This window comes from Crinia signifera, chromosome 11 (genome assembly GCF_055691185.1).
Source record: "Crinia signifera chromosome 11, ASM5569118v1, whole genome shotgun sequence".
NCBI lineage: Eukaryota > Metazoa > Chordata > Amphibia > Anura > Myobatrachidae > Crinia > Crinia signifera.
The window spans coordinates 29,169,180-29,187,927 of record NC_139227.1 but is presented as its reverse complement, the minus strand read 5'-3'; the positions used below and the strand labels follow the sequence as shown (position 1 = coordinate 29,187,927).

The 18,748-nt window shown below is 47.6% G+C and overlaps 1 protein-coding gene across 5 annotated transcripts in view; it reads right to left on the bottom strand.

The window, feature by feature from the left end:
* Window positions 1-983: 983 nt before the first annotated feature.
* Window positions 984-18,748, bottom strand: part of CBFA2T3 (CBFA2/RUNX1 partner transcriptional co-repressor 3) — a 66,847-nt gene continuing 49,082 nt past the window's right edge. Inside the window, exons 2-11 of one of the 5 annotated variants that reach the window (XM_083164946.1) lie at window positions 13,784-13,930; window positions 11,704-11,945; window positions 11,111-11,200; window positions 10,414-10,598; window positions 9,288-9,523; window positions 7,764-7,834; window positions 6,711-6,912; window positions 5,811-5,879; window positions 4,707-4,887; window positions 984-2,525 (exon numbers count right to left, since the gene is read on the bottom strand). In XM_083164946.1, the coding sequence (XP_083021072.1) occupies window positions 2,249-2,525; window positions 4,707-4,887; window positions 5,811-5,879; window positions 6,711-6,912; window positions 7,764-7,834; window positions 9,288-9,523; window positions 10,414-10,598; window positions 11,111-11,200; window positions 11,704-11,945; window positions 13,784-13,904 (1,674 nt within the window). In that variant the 5' untranslated portion in view covers window positions 13,905-13,930 and the 3' untranslated portion in view covers window positions 984-2,248. Of the gene's footprint in view, window positions 2,526-4,701; window positions 4,893-5,810; window positions 5,880-6,710; window positions 6,913-7,763; window positions 7,835-9,287; window positions 9,524-10,413; window positions 10,599-11,110; window positions 11,201-11,703; window positions 11,946-13,783; window positions 13,931-18,748 lie in introns of all 5 variants that reach the window. The other 4 variants (XM_083164945.1, XM_083164947.1, XM_083164948.1 and 1 more) reach the window with 4 other exon arrangements.

Here is an 18,748-nt window from a genome sequence, read left to right as displayed (position 1 = left end):
CCTGGGTCGAGGTGGACCACTATTGGTCGACAGTGACTAGTCGACACCTAAGAATGGTCAACATACCTTAGGTCGACAATGACAGAAGGTCAACACAAGCTTCACACAAGACAGATCACACGGTTGTTAATGCAGCCACCAATGAGAAAGCCATCTACTGTCCTGCTGTAAAACCTCAGTAGCAGAAAGCATCATGGGTAAAACCAGCACCAGGTCATTATCTAACTGGCATATCTTCGGCCATATAAGCTTCCATTGTAATTCCTTAAATTAATACTTGCAGATAGTAGAAGTACCACAGCGTTTCTCATACGCAGGACAAGTGCTATATCACAATGCTACAAATGTATTATTGGCATAATATTATAGTGCATCCTGGCAAATGGAAACTATCAAGGTAAAATGAAGCATGATTATAGTATTATGTGGAATAAGTTTCACGAGCCAATCGGATGCTAGCTATCTTTTCTCTTGTACCTTCTAGAAAATGAAAGCTAGTATCTGGTTGGCTGCTTTAGGCATCTTGAGTGGGAACCACAAATGTTTCTACAGTAATACTTGATGTCATCAAATCACATGGGACTTCTAATCAGGAAGATTGTTCGTGACACAAAGTGAAATCTTTAGAACCATATTTATATGCCCCAGAATACCCCAGGCCATAAGGACGGATAATAAATAAGCGATTGATAGTTTCCATTCCAGAATACAGACGGGCAAGTTACGTCCCAATGAAAATGCACTCCGCCAAAATGGTGTTCTAAATATACACTTTATCATATGTCACCATCCACCCTAGAAACTACCCAGTGGTGCAACATTCCTGCTGTGATAATGTACAGGGGAATATGGACCTGACTTAGTAGCTCTCTGCTACTGTACATCTAGTGTTCATTCTAGCACCCGCCATATTTGAAAACCCATGCAGTTCCTCTTCACTGCCTGGGGTTTCGCTGTCTGCTGTGGTGTTTCTAGCACAGTGTGGTCTGTTTAACAGCACTGATATGCAAACCAGACCTGTGCTAGAAACACCACAGCAGACAGCGACACCCCAGGCAGGGAAGAGGAACTGCATGGGTTTTCAAATATGACGGGTGCTAGAATGAATACTATACATCTGTGTGCTGTACACTCCCCCGTTGCCACCCTATATTTGTATTTTTCGATTTGTTTATATAAATTTGCAGCAGACTCCCCGCCCATCAGTAGCCTGGCACGTATTATATTGCACTCGCGTCCCCTACATGGGAATTCTTTTGTTTTGCTTTTATAAATAAAATATACAAAAAAAAAAAAAAAACTGTACAATTTTCCCCATTGTGGGTTTAAGTCTGAGCTAAGGTGGGGGGTGGGAGAGGAGTTACTGGTGTCATCTCCCACCAGACCCAACTGTCCAACAATATTCCATTCTGGGCACCACCGGCTTGTGCTTTAAAATACACAAGGATGTTGTGAAAAAAACAAAACACTGTTACACAAGGGTCTCATTGTCTGCCTGAACAGGTTTGCGAAACGCGTCTCTAGACGTCTTTTTCTCTCTCTGGGACAATCTGAGAGTAGGAAAAGGAGGTTAGTCCTGAACAGCTGAGGCAATTTGCTACAGGAGAGGTAGAGGAGGAAGATGCAAGTGCAGGGGAGGTGGAACATCCCCAGAGGAAGCCTTGGAGAAAAGATGTGGAACGCTGCTTCTACTCTGGTGTCTTTCCTCAGGGATTTCCCCCCAGCAGAACTCTCAGAACGCAGTGAAACTTTGTGTTCTTCCCCGAAAGCTCCCTCCGCTCCTCTTGGACCAGGCTTTGGCAGGGCTGGTAATGTTTGGATTGGGGTTTTATTTTTTGGGATTTCTTGGTTAAGAGGTGTTCTTGGTGTCTGACATTTCTTGGCTGTCTAGCAAGGTAGTTTAATTAGTATATCAGGTTTTTTTTGGATTTCAATTATGTTTAAAGCCAAAGATTTGAGAGTAGTTATAAATAAAACACTTCCCGCACTCTCTTCATAGTCTATCCCCCCTCCGAGGGGCTTTATACGTCCGAACTAATAGGCAGGGTGGGGATTTTGAAATATGTATGTATGTTTGTCTTCAGGTTCAATTGCAAACCACACTGACAAACAGATCCGAACCCACCCAGAGACAGACACAACGGGGGACAGGCGGAGTCATGGCTGCCATTGCCCAGAACCCCACATTGAGGCTGATGGGTGCAGCTGTCTGTGAGCAGGAGGTTGACTGGCCTGTGTCCTCATATTCTTATCTCCTGCATTCTCCATTAGCGTGAGGCGGTATCCAGCAAAAGGGGTGTGGCGGGGGTCCCAGAGCGAGAGGCGGAGCTGCTTGCAGTTGGGCTGGTTGCGGGTGTGGCCGGGGTGGTTGACACTGGCTGCGAGCTGGGTGGGTGGTGCAGTGATTGGCCACACACATGATGATGTTTCTCCCAGTCTTTGTGTTGGCAGAAGGAACCACAGTATCGGGCGGTGTTGCAGCCGCTGCAGGTCTCACTGGCCTTCCGTCCACAGTTCCAGCAGCTCTGCAAGAAGAGTAAGAATACAGTTATCCCAACGGCTAACTACATTAGAGGCATAGCTCTTTGGGGACATGACTATCAGATCCATCTTTCTTCTCTCTAACAACCATAAGATGAAAGTGCCAGTATGTCCGCTCTCTCAACAACTCATGAAAACTGTAGAGCCGAATCAGACCAGTTCTTATGGGTCCAAATTCGGTCCCTTCCCAAATGTTCGGGTATGCGCATGTGTGAACCCCAGGAGTTTCACACTCATCAAGCCGTTCGTTCGAGGACGGTAGGTGGCGTGCAGCGGGTGGCAGCAGTGAACCGCCCAGCGTTTTATGGTTGTCCCCATAAAAACATTGGGCGTTCACCTGGGAACGCAAGCGTGTCGATATCTGCCTGGGTAGGCGGATGATGTCACATGATGTCAGCACCCACCCCGAATTGGGTGTACAGTGACCATCCAATGATTTTTCACCCGGACGGCCGCATGCAAGGGGATTCGGGAGGTGCCTACCTGTTTGCTAGGCGGCGAATATACGCAGCCTAGCGAATAGGTCTGAAGGCCCTATAGGAGACGTAAGCCTTCGAAAGAGATAAAAGGGTGGAATTGCCCAAATCAACCAATCAGATTCTAACTCTCATTTCATAGACTGTGCTAGATAAATGACAGAAGCTGTTTTTGGCAACGTTTCCACTTTCTCTCTCTCTCTCAGGCGTCATACATCTCCACCTATGAAGGAACGGAAAGTTATCCTTTTACAAAGGAAGAAGGTAATACTGTTAGTTACGCTCAACCACTGTAATAAGCAGCTTTAGAAAGAGAACATATAATACAACACTTTTTAGTATTTTAACACCTTTCACCCGTGTAACGCTCTTTGGCTGAGATGTGTCAAATGAAAACTGTGGTAAAAACACAGAAAAGTTTTTACGGCATTTTCAAAAATGTAACTACAAGGGGCCGCTGTGTTCCGGTGCGGAGGTTAACACCAGATTTTTGGTACTTCCTCATCTTTGCCCCCACTGCTTACGCCACGGAACTTACGTAGCATCATCGTCCCCTCGCGGACTCCCTTTGCTCGTCACACTTAGGGCTCGGTGGCTCGCTCCACTCCGCTTCGCTCACCAAAACTTTACTAAAGGTAATACATGGTGGCATGGACACAGGAGGGTGGCATGGACACAGGTTCCCTCGACGAAAATCCTTACATAGCGGCTAATGTAACTAGCATAAGCGGAGGGCCGCAAAGATGAGGAAGTACCAGATTTTTCTTATGTTGCCCTATAGGAGCCTATGGGCATTTTACCGCATCCCGCGCTTGCGAAGTTCCCCCCTCTCCTGCTGTCCTGGCAGCTTCCTGCTGTGCTGTCCGGACCCAGTGTCCTCCTTCTCCCTAGCAACAGGACTTCCCCTTACGGGTGCAAGGAGGAGGAGCCTGGGAGTCATTGCATGGTGTAGGAAGTGAGAGGGACCCTCTCAATCGGTGCTGGCGGCTTCTAAAAGGGCATCTCTATTCTCAAGAGCTGTCCTTTGCAATAATAATTGCATATGTTAATACAGAAGTGATTAGTGTCATTGCGATGTTTGGCGGAATATATTCCGCACATCAATACATCCCGCCCTATAACACCCAGCTGTTAGTTCTTACTTATTAACACTATAATACTATAAAACTATTATTCTCATTAACAGTGCTTAGTACTTGAGTGTGCAGCAGCATTTGTGGAACTACACGTTTCATCTCAGAGCACCTCTCATGATGGCCTTGATTCAGGACTGCTCGATAAGCAGCGGTCGTTCGCTGCTTATTGAGCGGCTGAACACTGAAGGGGAGAGAAATCTTTTGACTTTTATTTCGCCGAAGAGGGGGTGAGCACTAATGTCATGTGACGTCAGCCGCCTGCCCCTGACAGGCATCGGCCCGCCTGCGTTCCCAGGGGGACAGCCAGCATTTTCATGGTGAAGCCCATAAAACAGTGGCCATTCCCTTGCCTGCCTCCCTCCCTTCCCTTACCCGTGCGAATGCCTTGGCAACTGTGATAGTGCGCCATCGGCCCCCAGAGTATTCACTAATGAATCAGGCCCTAGATACGTAATTGAAACGTGAAGTCCAAACTCCCCCATAAGCTTCACATACTGAACAAGTGTGGTGCGGCTTATTCCTCCTGCTCTGTGCCGCGTGGCCGTTACCTCACTTGAGTCCTCCTGCTGATTGATGACGGATACGGCGTCCTCTGATGCCTGCCGCTTTGCCTCCGCCAACGCCCGCTCCATTTTGGCTCGTTCTACGGTGATGAGGTCGTGGGCCTTGCGTTCCGCTTCCGACACAGCTTTCTGCAGCTCCGACATGGCCTGGCGTTTTACTTCGTTCACCGCCTCCTCTGTGCGGACAGAGAGACAGCTCAGAGGGGAAGGTGAGCCCTGGGAGGTGGGGACTAAGGTATAGTAGGAGTTTAAAGATTTAGGAATATACCCTACACTGCAAATTCCAATAAGCATTAGCAAAACTAAACAGAAAAACTGTCTGGTATATATATAACTGTAACCTGTGCTCCAAACCACTGTATACAGCACCTAGAACAAAGTCATCCAAATGAAAAAAACTGGCTTCAGTGTATATTGGAAAAAACGAATATTTTCACATTTGTAGACGTGATTTATATTGCGTAGAATGGGGCTAATTCAAAGAATAACGGAATGCCAGATCTGCACAGGCCTGTGGGATAGTGACTGTAGTCAGGTATGTCTTAGACAGGTATGGACCATTAGGTCGACACATGATATAGTTAGACATGGCTACGGTTGACACGATTGGAAAGTCTACACAAGCATTAGGTCGACAATGGCTAGTTCAACAGTCAAAAGGACGACATGAGTTTTTCACGTTATTTTGACCTCAATTGTCGACATGGATACCACCAAAGTGTATCCACGGCCCTCGCATGTGTTGTCCTCATGGCCGTATACTGTCTCGGGCAACATCATCCGAGTGGATAACACTGAGGGCCAGATGCATCAAGCTGTAAAAAGCGATGAAGTGGAGAGTGATAAACCACCAGCCAATCAGCAACTACCTGTTATGTCACAGGTTGGGTTTGAAAAATGACAGGTAGGAGCTGATTGGCTTTTTTTGAAGCTTGTTACATCTGGCCCTAAATGTACAACACAACTCTATGCGGTAACTACTGGTAAAAGTAACACTTCTGGCAGGATCACACCAGTTGTGTTGCTGTATTTTGCCCTCACTTGTATGAGCGATAACTATAGTTTCTTGGACGCCCATAGAACATATCACTCACCTGCTTTCCGCCAGATCTCCTCCGGCATATACCCAGCCTGTGGCCGATGGAGAAAGTCCCGTGAAGGCTCTAATGTAAACATGGACAATTCAAAGAAAAATTGGTAAATACAAATGTCCACACTGTACCTTCTTGTCATTATTCAGTAGCGGAGCTTATATACATGTGCCACCAGCAATCACACACTGCACATAGGGCCTGATTCATACTCGCTTGCTAAGCTGCATTAATATCAGCCGCCTGTTCCGAGCAGGTAGTGGCATGTCTGCGTTCCAACGGACCCGCCCATCATTTCTATAGGCGCGCCCACTGTTTTTGTGGGCACACCCATTAATCGCTGGGCGGACCTGTCGGAACGCCCTCTGCCTGAGTGACTCTGACTCAGGCAGCAAGCCCCCCGGCGAATGAAAAATTAGCCAAAGGCGCTCGCTGCGGGGTTTGCACATGCGCATAATCGTGCATGCGCAGACCCCTCTCCATCAGTCGGGGGTGCGAATTCGGATCACAGTGTGCAGGTCTGAATTGCTCCATACATCCCTCCTTACTACGCTAAGGGATGGAGTCAGATGCAGCCCCCCCCCCAGTCCGTGTGTGTGTGCGTGTGTGTATAATCACATAACACAGGACCACCTCTCAGCCGACCGCCCGCACACCAGTCGCCGGTGACCGACACATGTCACATGTAAATGTCCACCCAGTTGTGGCACCTGGCAGGACACAATGACGATTGGTAAGTGTGTATGCTCATACCAATTGTCGGATAGGTCGGCGGATCAGCCAGCCGGCCAATCCATCATTCTAGTGTGTACCCAGCATAAGACAATTAAAAGAAGCACCACTGAGTCTGGCACCAGCAGTGCGCTCCGCTCCTGCCCTCTGGCTTCTTGTACGTTATCTGACCTGCTGGGGAGGATTCTGTGCTGGAGCTGTTGTGGTGTCGCGCTGGCTGGGTTACAGAGCTGACAGTCTTTTTCAAGTCCTCTGCATCACTATAGCGACGGATCCAGTGGTTCAGCTCTTCCCGATCCGCTTCCTGGCAGCGGCGGAGGACCGTCAGCGAACGCCGCGTTTTTTCTACCATATCCATGATGCAGTTTAACAGCTGAGAGCAAACAAACATAATAAAATCAGTCCTCAAATTTTTTTTTAAATAAACGAGAATTTAAAAGATATTGCTCGGAAAGGGCAGCACCGTGATATCTGTCCAAAAAATCTAGTGTGTATCATTAATGATTAGCGCTCCCATGCATCGTTAGTGCCCCCCCCCCCCCCAGTCTGTTGAAAGTGCAGGTCAAAATGACCCGTATGTTAAGTCCTGGTACCGATATCGTTCAGTGTTTATGCTCCAAACGCCATTATTGCTCATAGAATATATTGGCTTGTGCGTGCAGTGTTTAACTTTGCGTAACTTTGCGTAACATACACTTATTTGGCACCAGTATACCGGGCAATTAAGTTATTATTAAACTGTAATAATAACTATTGGAGGACCTATGAAAACTTTTTTTTTTTTTTGCAAAGTTTACCCGTTTTAACTAGTATATTGCAATAAAAATAATAAAAAAAGCAATTCATTTCACCATGCTACCATAATTAGCTCTAAGTGTCACATGTTCTCTTGTTTATACAACACGCAGCAATCACGCAGCACTGTCACATGTGCAGATCACAAATGAATGCAATGGTTCCATAATCCAAGGGTCATATTTATCAAAGCTTGGTTACCATTAGCTCCCACAGCATTTTATAGGCTGTGTTCAAAAAAAAGGACAGGAGCTGATTGATACTTTGTCACTCTCCAAGATTTGATAAACCTCCCCCTAAGGGTCTGTCCCATGAATGGTCATTTGAGACATAGATGCTTACTACGGTACAAATGAAGGGGGGGAATGGCGCTAATTATACAAAGTTACACTTTTCCTTTAAGCCCATCCTTTGCCGATGCCCACTCACGTTGTTGAGATGCTTCCATTCCTCCGCCCACTCACGTTCCGTCAGTCTGTGATCGATCACTTCGTGCACAGCTGAAAAGGGACAACAAGCTGTTTAGGCAGGGATCGGAGATAGTCAGGCTTCTCCTGCCTGAGTGGATATTTGTTACACACCGCACAGGAAACCCTTTCCAATGTAATGTAATACTGAAGGTAGGAGGACACAGAATTTGGGCTGCACATGGGCAGATAGATGAAAACACCTTAGATCCCGCTGAAGTGGGTTTGTGTGAGCGACAATGCTGGAAATGGCGTGATCACACTATCATATGTGATCACACTGCACGCAGATCACAGATTAGCCTGGAAGAGGCACCTGCTGTATAAGTGCTGTTATCACATGACGCATCAGCTGACGTAGTGTCATGGGGCAATATCCTAGTCTGGGCGCTAAATGCATGCAAAGCAAACCTGTGATCACAGTGTAGGATTTAAATACAATGTATCCAAAGGCATTACAGACTACTTATTACAGTCACATCCTAGTACATTTCCTAGGGCACGACCATAAATATTTTGGGATAAGACCTACTAAAATAACTTGGATGTCTAATATGATGTCTCACTTGCACCGGTCCCCAATATTTTGCACCAGTCCCCAATATAAATCTTAGTATAGGGCCTTTCACTTAAATCTAAGAGATATCATGAGGTCCATGAGTCTCTCAGTTCACAATCATTACTGAATTTTATTTTTAAGGTGCCACAAGTGGTTGGCAGCGCCATACATATGACTAGCAACCAGAGACCGTCTCTCAGTGATGCCCTCTTGGTTCACAGTGAACTGATAGGATTCAATCTCAGAGAGGAGAGTATTTCATATGGAATTAATAGGCTTGTAGGATCTCTGATGTTACTGTGGCATATTGAATGGCTAGGCTGGGATGTCATGGTTTCCTAGTGAATTAATAGGCCCCATTTTCTGTGATGTCACTGGTTTATAGTGAAATGATTGGCTCTATTCTCCGTGATGCCATTGATTCATATTACATTTGTGGGCAGCATTCTCTGTGATGTCACTGGCTCCTAGTGATCTGATAGGCTGCATTCTCTGTGTTGTAACTGGCTCATGAGAGGTAAACTGTATTACAAATAATACAAATTGACATATTGGATGCCATCTTTTTTTAAAACAGATTAAAGTAACAGAGATGACAGGGACATAATATGGACTTTCTTATATAACAGTCCAAAATAAAATCAGTATACTTCTGCGAACCAGCCCCCCTCACCCATCCTCCCATAATAAATGATATGTTCATTATATGTATTGATAAATAAAAATATACCGTTGGTGCTCGAGATGCTTAGCTCTGGACTCATATAATTTAAGTGTCACATTCTATTGGTTCATTTCCAAACTTTTATTGGAAGAACAAAAACTATTTGCTGTATATATAGGGCATTAATCACAGCGCTGAATTCCCAATCTTTTTAGCACTCTGACTCTTTAACCACCCCCAGCACAGAGTGTCATCTCCCTCACCTGCCTGCCGATGGCGCTCTCGCACCTCCCGTGGGTCTGTGTGTCGGTAGTGATGCGCCAGCACCATGTCCTCCAGGCGGTAGTGTTGAGTAGGTGGTGGAGTGTGGTGCGGGAGTCCGTTGGTGGGTGGGTGAAGAAGCCCGTTACTGGGACTGTATTTTTGTGCTGGGCTGGTGGTGCATGGTCGCTTAGGAAGGTGGTCCGGGTGGAGACCTTCTTGTGCATTCTCTTTGGTCCTAAAAAAAAATGAGGGTGGTCAACAATTTGTCGCTCAAATTGAACAGGGTCTCAGTCTGCTACTGGCTGTTAGAAACCCACCGATAGTTCATTACATGGGGTTACTGGATCATTTTTGAACATCAAACTGCATGGAAGCCCCTTGTTACCTAATACAAGGTTCCAGATTGTGCTCATTTTCCCTGCAATAATCTGTATCTCTGCAATAGAGGTCAGTTGATTCCTACAGCACAATTACAAAAAATGGTTCTCGACTATCACTAACATGGCGAGTTCCTGGTGAGTCATGTTCATTTTGGTTCTCCAAGTGGACAAAGCCAGGAATGGAATTCAGTCAGGAGCTTTTACCCGTTTACACGTGTTAGCGCTGTAAATCCAACACAATGCATCCAAGCAAGATTTTTTTACCATTCAGTGAGCTGTGTTCATTCGATCTCCCGCCGCTATTCCTGATGGGGGGGGGGGGGGGGGGGGAGGAATAACGGCAGGGCCCTATTCAATGCCGTCTTCCTCGACAGCATTGAACAGGGATCTCGGCAGAATGCGCCCGACTACAAGCAGTCAGGCACGTTCTGCTGAGTAGTGTGCCTTTAAGTTTACAGCCTCCAGGAGGTGAAAAGTTGGGGAAAATCCCTATTTCAAGGTAAAAAATCTGGGACTTTGGTTAGAACCCCCCACCCCTTTCCACCCCTAATGAATAATTAGGCACTAGGTTTTTAATCAGCATCATTTGGCCAATAATGACCATGACATCTTTTCTGGGGTAATAGTCTACATTACCCAATGGGTTCAATTATATTGGACAGGTATATGCGGGAAAGGGGGGGGGGGTGCAGCTGTATTGGACCCTGGACCCATAGAGTACAGTTTTCGTCACGGTGGTACAAACCTGTCAGGTGTCCGCCTCTTGCCGTTCTCATTCACCTCCAATAAGAGCTCGGAGGAGTCGCTGGGAGAGCTGCTGACACTGGTGTCCAGGAGGAGCTGTTCGTGCTGTGCCAAGTACTGTGCCGGACTCTGCTTTGCCAGCCGAGCGCAATGCAGTAGCTCCCGCTGCAGTAGTGGAAGGTTGGCCTAAAGACGAACAATTGGATATCTAGGTGAGCATGATAAAGGGAGGCTTAAAATGATTTACATAATAAAGTCTGATGCGCAAATGCATCATTGTGCAGACATAAGGCTGGTTTGCAGTCATACGGGTCTGCACTTTTTATGGTGACCATGAAAAAGTGTAATGATACATATACAGTGGCAAATCCAGGGGTGGGGGGTGGGGTATAAGGTGTATGTATAATAGGTTTATTAGGTAGTATATAACAAGTTTGAGTGTGTGTGTGTGTGTGTGGGGGGGGGGGGGGGGGGTAATAGGTTTAAAGTATGTAAGGGGTGGAGGGGTAATAGGCATTTATGTGTATAAGGGATGTTGTGGGGAGGAGGAGGAGGTGAAAGGTATATTATATATAAAAGTGTGTGGTGGGGTGATAGACATATTAGTGATTTTTACCAAGGTTAAAGACTGCAATAAGTTCTGCTATATCTGCAATTGTAAGTATGCTGGCACAAAGCTCTGCAAATGAAGTTTATACCTTTAAGAAGGGGATGACAAACGGGCGGAGAGGGAAGTTGGTGGCTTCTTGCAGCTTCGAGTGAAATTCCTCAATCGTGAGTGTGGAATTCTAGAAGAAATAAAATGAAACATGAACGCTCAGGACCACCAGTGCTCTTATGAAAGCACCCTTCTACTGACCGAAACGCATCACATTGAGCGTTAGTTATACTAGCAGTCACCTATCGCCAGGCAACAGTCCTTTAGGGCAGTGGTTCCAAACCTTGGTCCACAAGGACCACCAACAGTTCACTTTTTCCAGGTCTCCGCACAGAATCACAAGTGAAATAATTAGCTCCAACTGTGGATCTTATAAAATGTGTCAGTGAATAATGAGTGCACCTGTGTAATAACTTTGGGTAGGGGTGCTGAGAATGGCCAGGCAGCAACAGATTATGGTGGATCTGGCTGGCAGTTTGGCTCCGACTGCTCCTCCACAACCCAATGTGAGCCACATGAAAGGCTGGGACAAGTGCAAAGCTTTGCTATTGGCCCACAAAGCCACACACCTCCTCGTCTGCATGTATAGCACTGGCCTTTTGCTGGAGGATGCACACAGACTTCCATACTCACCACAAGCCCAAGCACCAGAGCCCGTACCCGCTCCCCAATCTCCGGAGAGATGTCGCTGCCAAACTGCTGCAAAGTAGTCAGAAACCGCTTCAGCTTGCTCAGCTGTCGCGCCCCGCAGGCCGGTGGCAGCTGCTGATTGGACAGTGCAGCTGAGGAGGAACCAGAGGGCCCATTGCTGAATCCATTGGGGGTAGATGGGGCCCCATTGATAGCTGTGGGAGAGTGGCTGCTCCCGTTCATCACTGTAAAAAACAGAAGTAAAGATTAGTTCTTCTTACGGTAAATACAACGTTCGCGCCAACATACTAAACCAGCGCTCCAGTCATACACTGCACAATCCTCGTGCACGCAGAGCAAGCCTACCGTGTAGGTCTGGCAACCACGGTAACGCAAGTGACATATGACTTTAGGAGTGCATTAGTGATAGAGACAGTACAGATATAGGCAGCTCTAGAATACCGCTCACCACAAAACATATACATAGATACAGTGCGGAACATTAATCCCTCTGACCACGCAGCTGTCACCGATAAGAATGTTACATGGCCACCGCAAGGCACGCGCCACACTAGAATGCAGAGACTTGGGTTCGTGCACCAATACAACCTACAACCCTGGCATAACTGTGCCCGCTGGCCCACATAAAATAAAATAAGAGGCAGTTGCAGGTTTTAATAGCAACAGCCTTTGACAAAGGCACCCAAACAAGTGGCACCTCCTCTCCCTTCTTTCCTATATCTGTCCAAGAGCGACAGTGCCCCCGGTCTCTAGCACTGCACAACCCCCACATTAGCTGTACCCCTGTCCCCGTAGTAGAGTCTGCTCTCAGCACGGACACACACACACTGGCACCAAGTGCAGGCTGAGGGGCGGCCCACGAAAGAGCAGCCCAAAATAACCGCATGCCCACAACTGACAGGTGGGATCCCAAAGTGTCTCACATGTTGTGTGTGTGTATGTGTGTATGTGTGTGGGGTATATGTGTGCTACATGTTTGTTTTGCAGATAAATGCCGCAAGCAGCCAGCAGGATTACTCGCAGCCGCAGAGGAACACACACACAAGATCGCTGTGTACACGGATTACAGACACGTAAACACACACATTAGTGCCGCAGATTATGGACGCACATACACACATCACATCTGTTCCTCTGCAGCTTAAAACTAAAACCCATCAGATCAGAAGCTTCCGCGACCCAGCATCTAATTATACAACATCTGGCTGGAAGCAGCGGAGCTCACGGACAGGCCAAAGGCGAGACACACGTGGGGGGAATTTACTAAGACAGGAGTTCTAATGAAGATGTGACGTTACCCATAGCAACCAATCACATTCTGTCTATTATCTTCTAGATGGTAATAGAGAATAAAAAAGAAGTAGAATCTATCTGGTTGCTCTAGGCAACGTCATATCTTCACTGCAACTCCCACCTTAGTAAATTTAGCCTATGGAGAGGGACCGAGGGACAGCGTGAGTCACATCCCCTATTGCAGTGATGGCTAACCTTGACACTCCAGATGTTGCTGAACTACACATCCCATCATGCCCTGCTACAGTTTTGCTATTTGGCCATGCTAAAACTGATGCAGGGCATGCTGGGATGTGTAGTTTCAGCTGGAGGGCCACAGTTTGGACATGCCTGGTCTCAGCGATCTTGTAAGCTCGCTTAGAAAATGCCCTGAAATCGCCCTGTGTGTAGGCCCCATTATTAAGCACCTTCTAAAAGATAATAGATAGAATTTGTTTGGTTGCTACGGGCAACATCCCATCTTCAATAAAACTACCATTTTAGTAAATGTACCCCTATATCAGACCAGTACAGCCACACTTCGCAACCATGTTCTACCAGCTACAACCAGATAGGATTGGCAGAAATACCATTCAATCAAATAACTGTGACCTGATTATGGGCAGATTATAGTAGGTAAGCAACCGGTGCCTCTCCACCTGGCAGGGGATGCTGGGACTTGAAGTTCAGAACCTGAGGTTCATACAGAAGCGCTACTGATATAATCATTTCTCAATATTATTTCTATAAGACAACATATATAGACCCGCATGCAATCGCTCCATCTCACTTGTGCTGGGGGTGAATGAGGAGTTGCGGTTGGCCCCTTGGCTCAGTGCAGGTGAAGGTGGGGGCATGCTGGGTGGAGAGGTCCTTGTCTGAGTCTTCACATCGGCTGGAGAGTCTGGCATTGTAATGGTTGTCTTGTATGATTTGCCTGCAAAGACAAGAAGAGAGGCACAGGAGTCAAAAGATGCACAGGGAAGGGGGGGGGTACATCACCTCCCAGGTTGGATGAAAGTTACCATTCAGGTGGAGTGTATAGGAGGTGGAAACCGAGGCACAGGACAGCAGGCAGAAGCTAAAGCTATTCCCAAACACCTGCTACTAGGATCAGCTGTGCCCCCCACCCGCTGCTATTATTAACCCTTGCCTGGCCGACTGTGTTCTATTCCTTTGCCAAGGATAAGGTCCGCAGGGTTCACTGAAGTTTGAGAGCTGAAGGCAGGTGTGTGGCAGCTGCTGGGATCTGTCCTGCTCCTCGGTGCAACTCCAGGCCAAGACCAAAGAAGGGAACATAGGGCAGGAGACAGGGGGGAGTGTGCCAGGGGCTGCCCTGCGCCTGCTGCTGTAACCCTCTCTGTGCTGCTCTCCAGTACAGTAGACAGTGCCCCCCCCAACTCTGCTGGGATGGTGCTCTATGCCTCTTTCTCTCCCTGTGCCACCCTCACTGATGCCAGTACCTCTGCCACTCAGAATATGTTGCTCTCCCTGGAGCGGATGGCACAGCCTGTGCCACAGATAACAGGTTCCCATATGAGAACACTTTCTCGCCCTCGGAATGTTTTTACACTGTGTTTTTGACAGCAGACTCCAGCCAGGAACCCTCGCTCCTCCCCACTCGGATTATTTTTATTTGGCCGCTAATGGGCTGCAGCTGGACGTTCTGTGTGGATCAGACATCTGGATTCCATCACCAGCTTGGACATCCAGGGAGCTGGGGCTCAGACTCCACCGTTCTGCCACATGCACAGCGAGGGAAGGAGGGAAAGGGGGCAGCATAGGCGCCTAGCTGATGTTAAACCATAAGTTCCAAAAAGCCTTGCTGGCTGAGACTTGTAGTTCATGGACAGCTGAAGAGCTACCGGTAGACTCCGCTTGTTCTGATTGGAAATTAATTTGTTTAGCGTTATGGGGGAGATGTATTAAGTTTTGGAGAGTGATAATGTGGACAGAGATAAGCAGGGCAGTAGAGAGCCTGGCTGGGACCAGGTACTGTTCATGAAGCACGGTCAAACCATGGGCGGCATGGCCATGCACCTTTATTATAAAATACTATAAAAGTAGCACTTTAAACACCTCCCTGGCTACACTGCAGCATGTGGCCCCACCATCAGACCTGGCCCAGAAAATACCCCCCTACACACACACACACACACCACCCCTCTCTGGGCACCTCTTGAACATACTTGCCTACCTTTTTGGAATGGCCGGGAGTCTCCCAGCCGCTTGGGAAGGTGGCATTGTATCCCACGCCCTGCCTAGAAAATGCCGGAATTCACGGCTCCTTGGGGAGGGCCTAAAATGACACGTGACGTATTTTGCGTCATTTTAGCTTGGCAACGTCAGCCTCCCCCTTGTTGCCCCCCCCCCATATAGATCTCTTCTCTGGACTTCTCTCAGAGAGACATTTTAAAAAGTAGGCAAGTATGCTCTGGAGACAAAGTAGCAATTAATCAGCTCCTAACTGCCATGTTACAGACAGGAGCTAAGGTCAACACAAGCATTAGGTCGACAATGGCAAGGTTGTTAGTCAAAAGGTTGACATGAGTTTTTGAAATTTAGCCGGCATGTGCCGATAGGCGATATTTTAGGCCTTACCATCAACTGGGTTGTGGAGGGAGAAGAGAATAGAGTGCCATGCGGGGATGCGGTACACCGATACGATGTCCATGTCACTTATGTCGACATTCAGGACAAAAAAAAACCACGAAAACCGCATGTCGACATTTTGACTGTCGACATTGCCATTGTTGACCTAATGCTTGCGTCGACCTTCCAACCCTGTCAACCTTCAGCCTATTTCAAGTGTCAACCTAATGCATGTCGACCTCAAGTGTCGACTCAATGCATGTCGTCCTAATATGAGCCAATGACCCGCACAAAGGGGTTGGCAGAAGCCAATTTTCAAACTAATAGTTCACTAGGAGCTAGCGGTAACAATGAGGCACCAGTGCCTCATGCCTCAGTGATGTGTTGTACAATGTGCAGGTAGAGGAGAGCTCCACTGTTACAGCTGGACTGCAGATGCTTGGTCATCAGGGTTCCTTTCATGGAACAGGCTGAGGGGGGAAGTAGTGAAGAAGAGGAAGAAAGTGATCTCTATTAATGCAGCTAGGCAGACAGAAAGAGGAAAGGGAGCGTGAGAAATAGAGATGTCCCCGCAACATGCAGCCATCTGAATAATGACAAGTAGGGAGCGTGGGAGAAGACCAAGGGTTAAAAGATTTCCCCCAGCAGTTCTGTCCCTGCTCTTTAAATGGCTGGAAATGCAGAGCAGATGTTGGGAGGCTGATCCCGGCCAGGACCAGCCCTGCTCCTAAATAAAGTAAAGTATTCCTGAAATTCAGAGCTGAGCCCCGCCAAGAACAACTCCAGATAAGACCCTGAGACACTGGGCTCCATCTGGTCTGTGTTATGGAAACACTCAGTGCAGCTGGGAGCCGGTGATAGGTCGGAGCTGGGACTAAAGGAATGTGCATCTTGTAATGGCACAGCCTGACCGGGCATACCTGCAGCAAGGAGCCCAGTATCCCAATACTGCTGCACACTGGAACCTGCACAGCCCCTCCGGGCCAAATACAGACCAATGTCCCTTATCCCGGTTATAGCAGGGCTGGCAAACTCTGCCCCAGTCCTGGCAAAGGTGCAGCTCTCCAGTTATTGTGGAATGGACACATATTGGGCCTGATTCAGGTCTGTTTGCAGTAGCCCTTCATTCACTTGGGGACCAATTGTTGTCTTACTGCGCATGTGCATTTCTGCACATGTGCACACGTAGGGTGCATGCACCCACTGCTAATAGTCAGTTCGCTGGGTGTACGCACCCAGGACAGCGTGCGGGGGGGGGGTTCGGAGAGGGGCACGGTGCGGCGGGCAACACCATTAGCATATGGGAACACCCAGAATTTCATGCTGGGTGGGCCGGGGTACCACCATTCGCAAGGCGGGGTTAGGCTGACTCGCAGGGATGCGAATTTGCATCTGAGCGAATATACCAGAATAAACCCCATTGGGCCTGATTCAGAACACTCGCAGCCCAGCAAGCAGGCCCATTCTCTGTACAGCGCTGCAGAGTATGTGTGCGCTATATAAATAACTGGTAATAATATAAGCTACAAGTCAAGGGCAGCCAGAGAGCGGTGTGGTTCTACGACAGATAAAATCCATAGGTTGCTACTCTCCTACAGCTTGGGCAGGATGCGGTCATTTGTTCTACAGCGACAGTCATTAGGTTGACACCATTAGGTCGACATGGGTCTAGGTCTACATGGTTCTAGGTCGAAAGGTCATTAGTTTGACAGATCATTAGTTCGACAGTGTCTAGGTCGACAGTCAAAAGGTCGACATGGGGTTTTTCACTGTTTTTTGAGCCGACATGTGCCGACAGGCGGTATTTCATGCCCTACCATCTACTAGGGCATGGTGGGAGAATAAAATAGTGTGCCGAGCATAGCAAGGCACCGCGCCCAATACATAGCGGGAGCAGTGAGCGATGCAAGGGGCTGCGGTGCACTTTAAACTGTGTCCAGGTAGAAAAACAGTGAAAAAACCCATGTCGACCTAGACATTGTCGAACTAATGACCTGTCAAACTAACGACCTGTCGAACTAATGACCTTTTGACCTAGAACCATGTCGACCTTTTTTTCATGCTGTAGACCAAATGATCCCAACCCGTTTGGACATGGCCACATGATCATCATGTATAGCTTTACGATATTTGTCTTTCTATCCAAATGATGGCTTCCTCAAGTGGCTTCTCTAAAACAAAATACGGCATGTGTTAGATACAATTATTCCATGATGTGTTGCTAGCAACCAATTATGTTTACCTGTTGTTCTGGGTACAAAATAAATCAAGAAAAAGAACAATATGTTTGGATAATGTGGATAATGTGGCTGGGCAGTATATATGTGGCCATTGTACAAAGCTGCTAACCCTGCTCCTCACCTCTATGGGGGGAATTCAAGTGTTTTTGCGTGCTGTCGGTTACTAGATGTCATCCTACAGAGCAATTCAATTGTTTCTCCATGCGGCCGCTCTCAACCACTAGCGCTGACATTGCACTATAGCCCCGTACACACGGGGGAGATATATTGCTCAGTTTCTGCTTTTCATCAGTGACCAGAGACCAGTGATGGTCGCTGATGAAAGGGAACCTCTGCTGGGGGAGCCGCAGAGGTAATCAGCTGGTCGCAGGAGCAAGCTACTGCGACCAGCGATTAGAACGGTGCTGAAAACAGGAGCGCGCACCCGGCGATTTATCGTCGGGGCACACTTCCATCACTGGCAATATGGTCGCCTGCGACCATATTTCCAGCGATTTCAGCCCCTATCGCCGCCTGTGTGTACACAGCTTTAGGTTGTTCCATCATTTTAATGGGCTGTTGACTAGTCAAAATAACATGATATTTGGTGAATTACATCATTATGTCCTGCTCCCTTTGCATGATGGGAAACATGGCCGGCACAAAATGAATCAAAATGCCACCCCACCCTACTCCCCCGTTCCCCCATATACCCCACTTCGACTGATCTGGAACGGGAGGCATACAGGGATTTACTAAATCTACTTTCATCTTTGTTCTTTTTTTAATTGGGAGACGAAACCTATTGGAATAAGGGTTATTAATGTTCCCTCGCTGTTACAGACTGTGGAGCCCAGTGCAGTTGTGAAGCACCTAACTCGCCCTCTATTACTAACTCGCTGAGCATAATAACACCTTTAATACAGCTCTAGAGAAGCGAATAT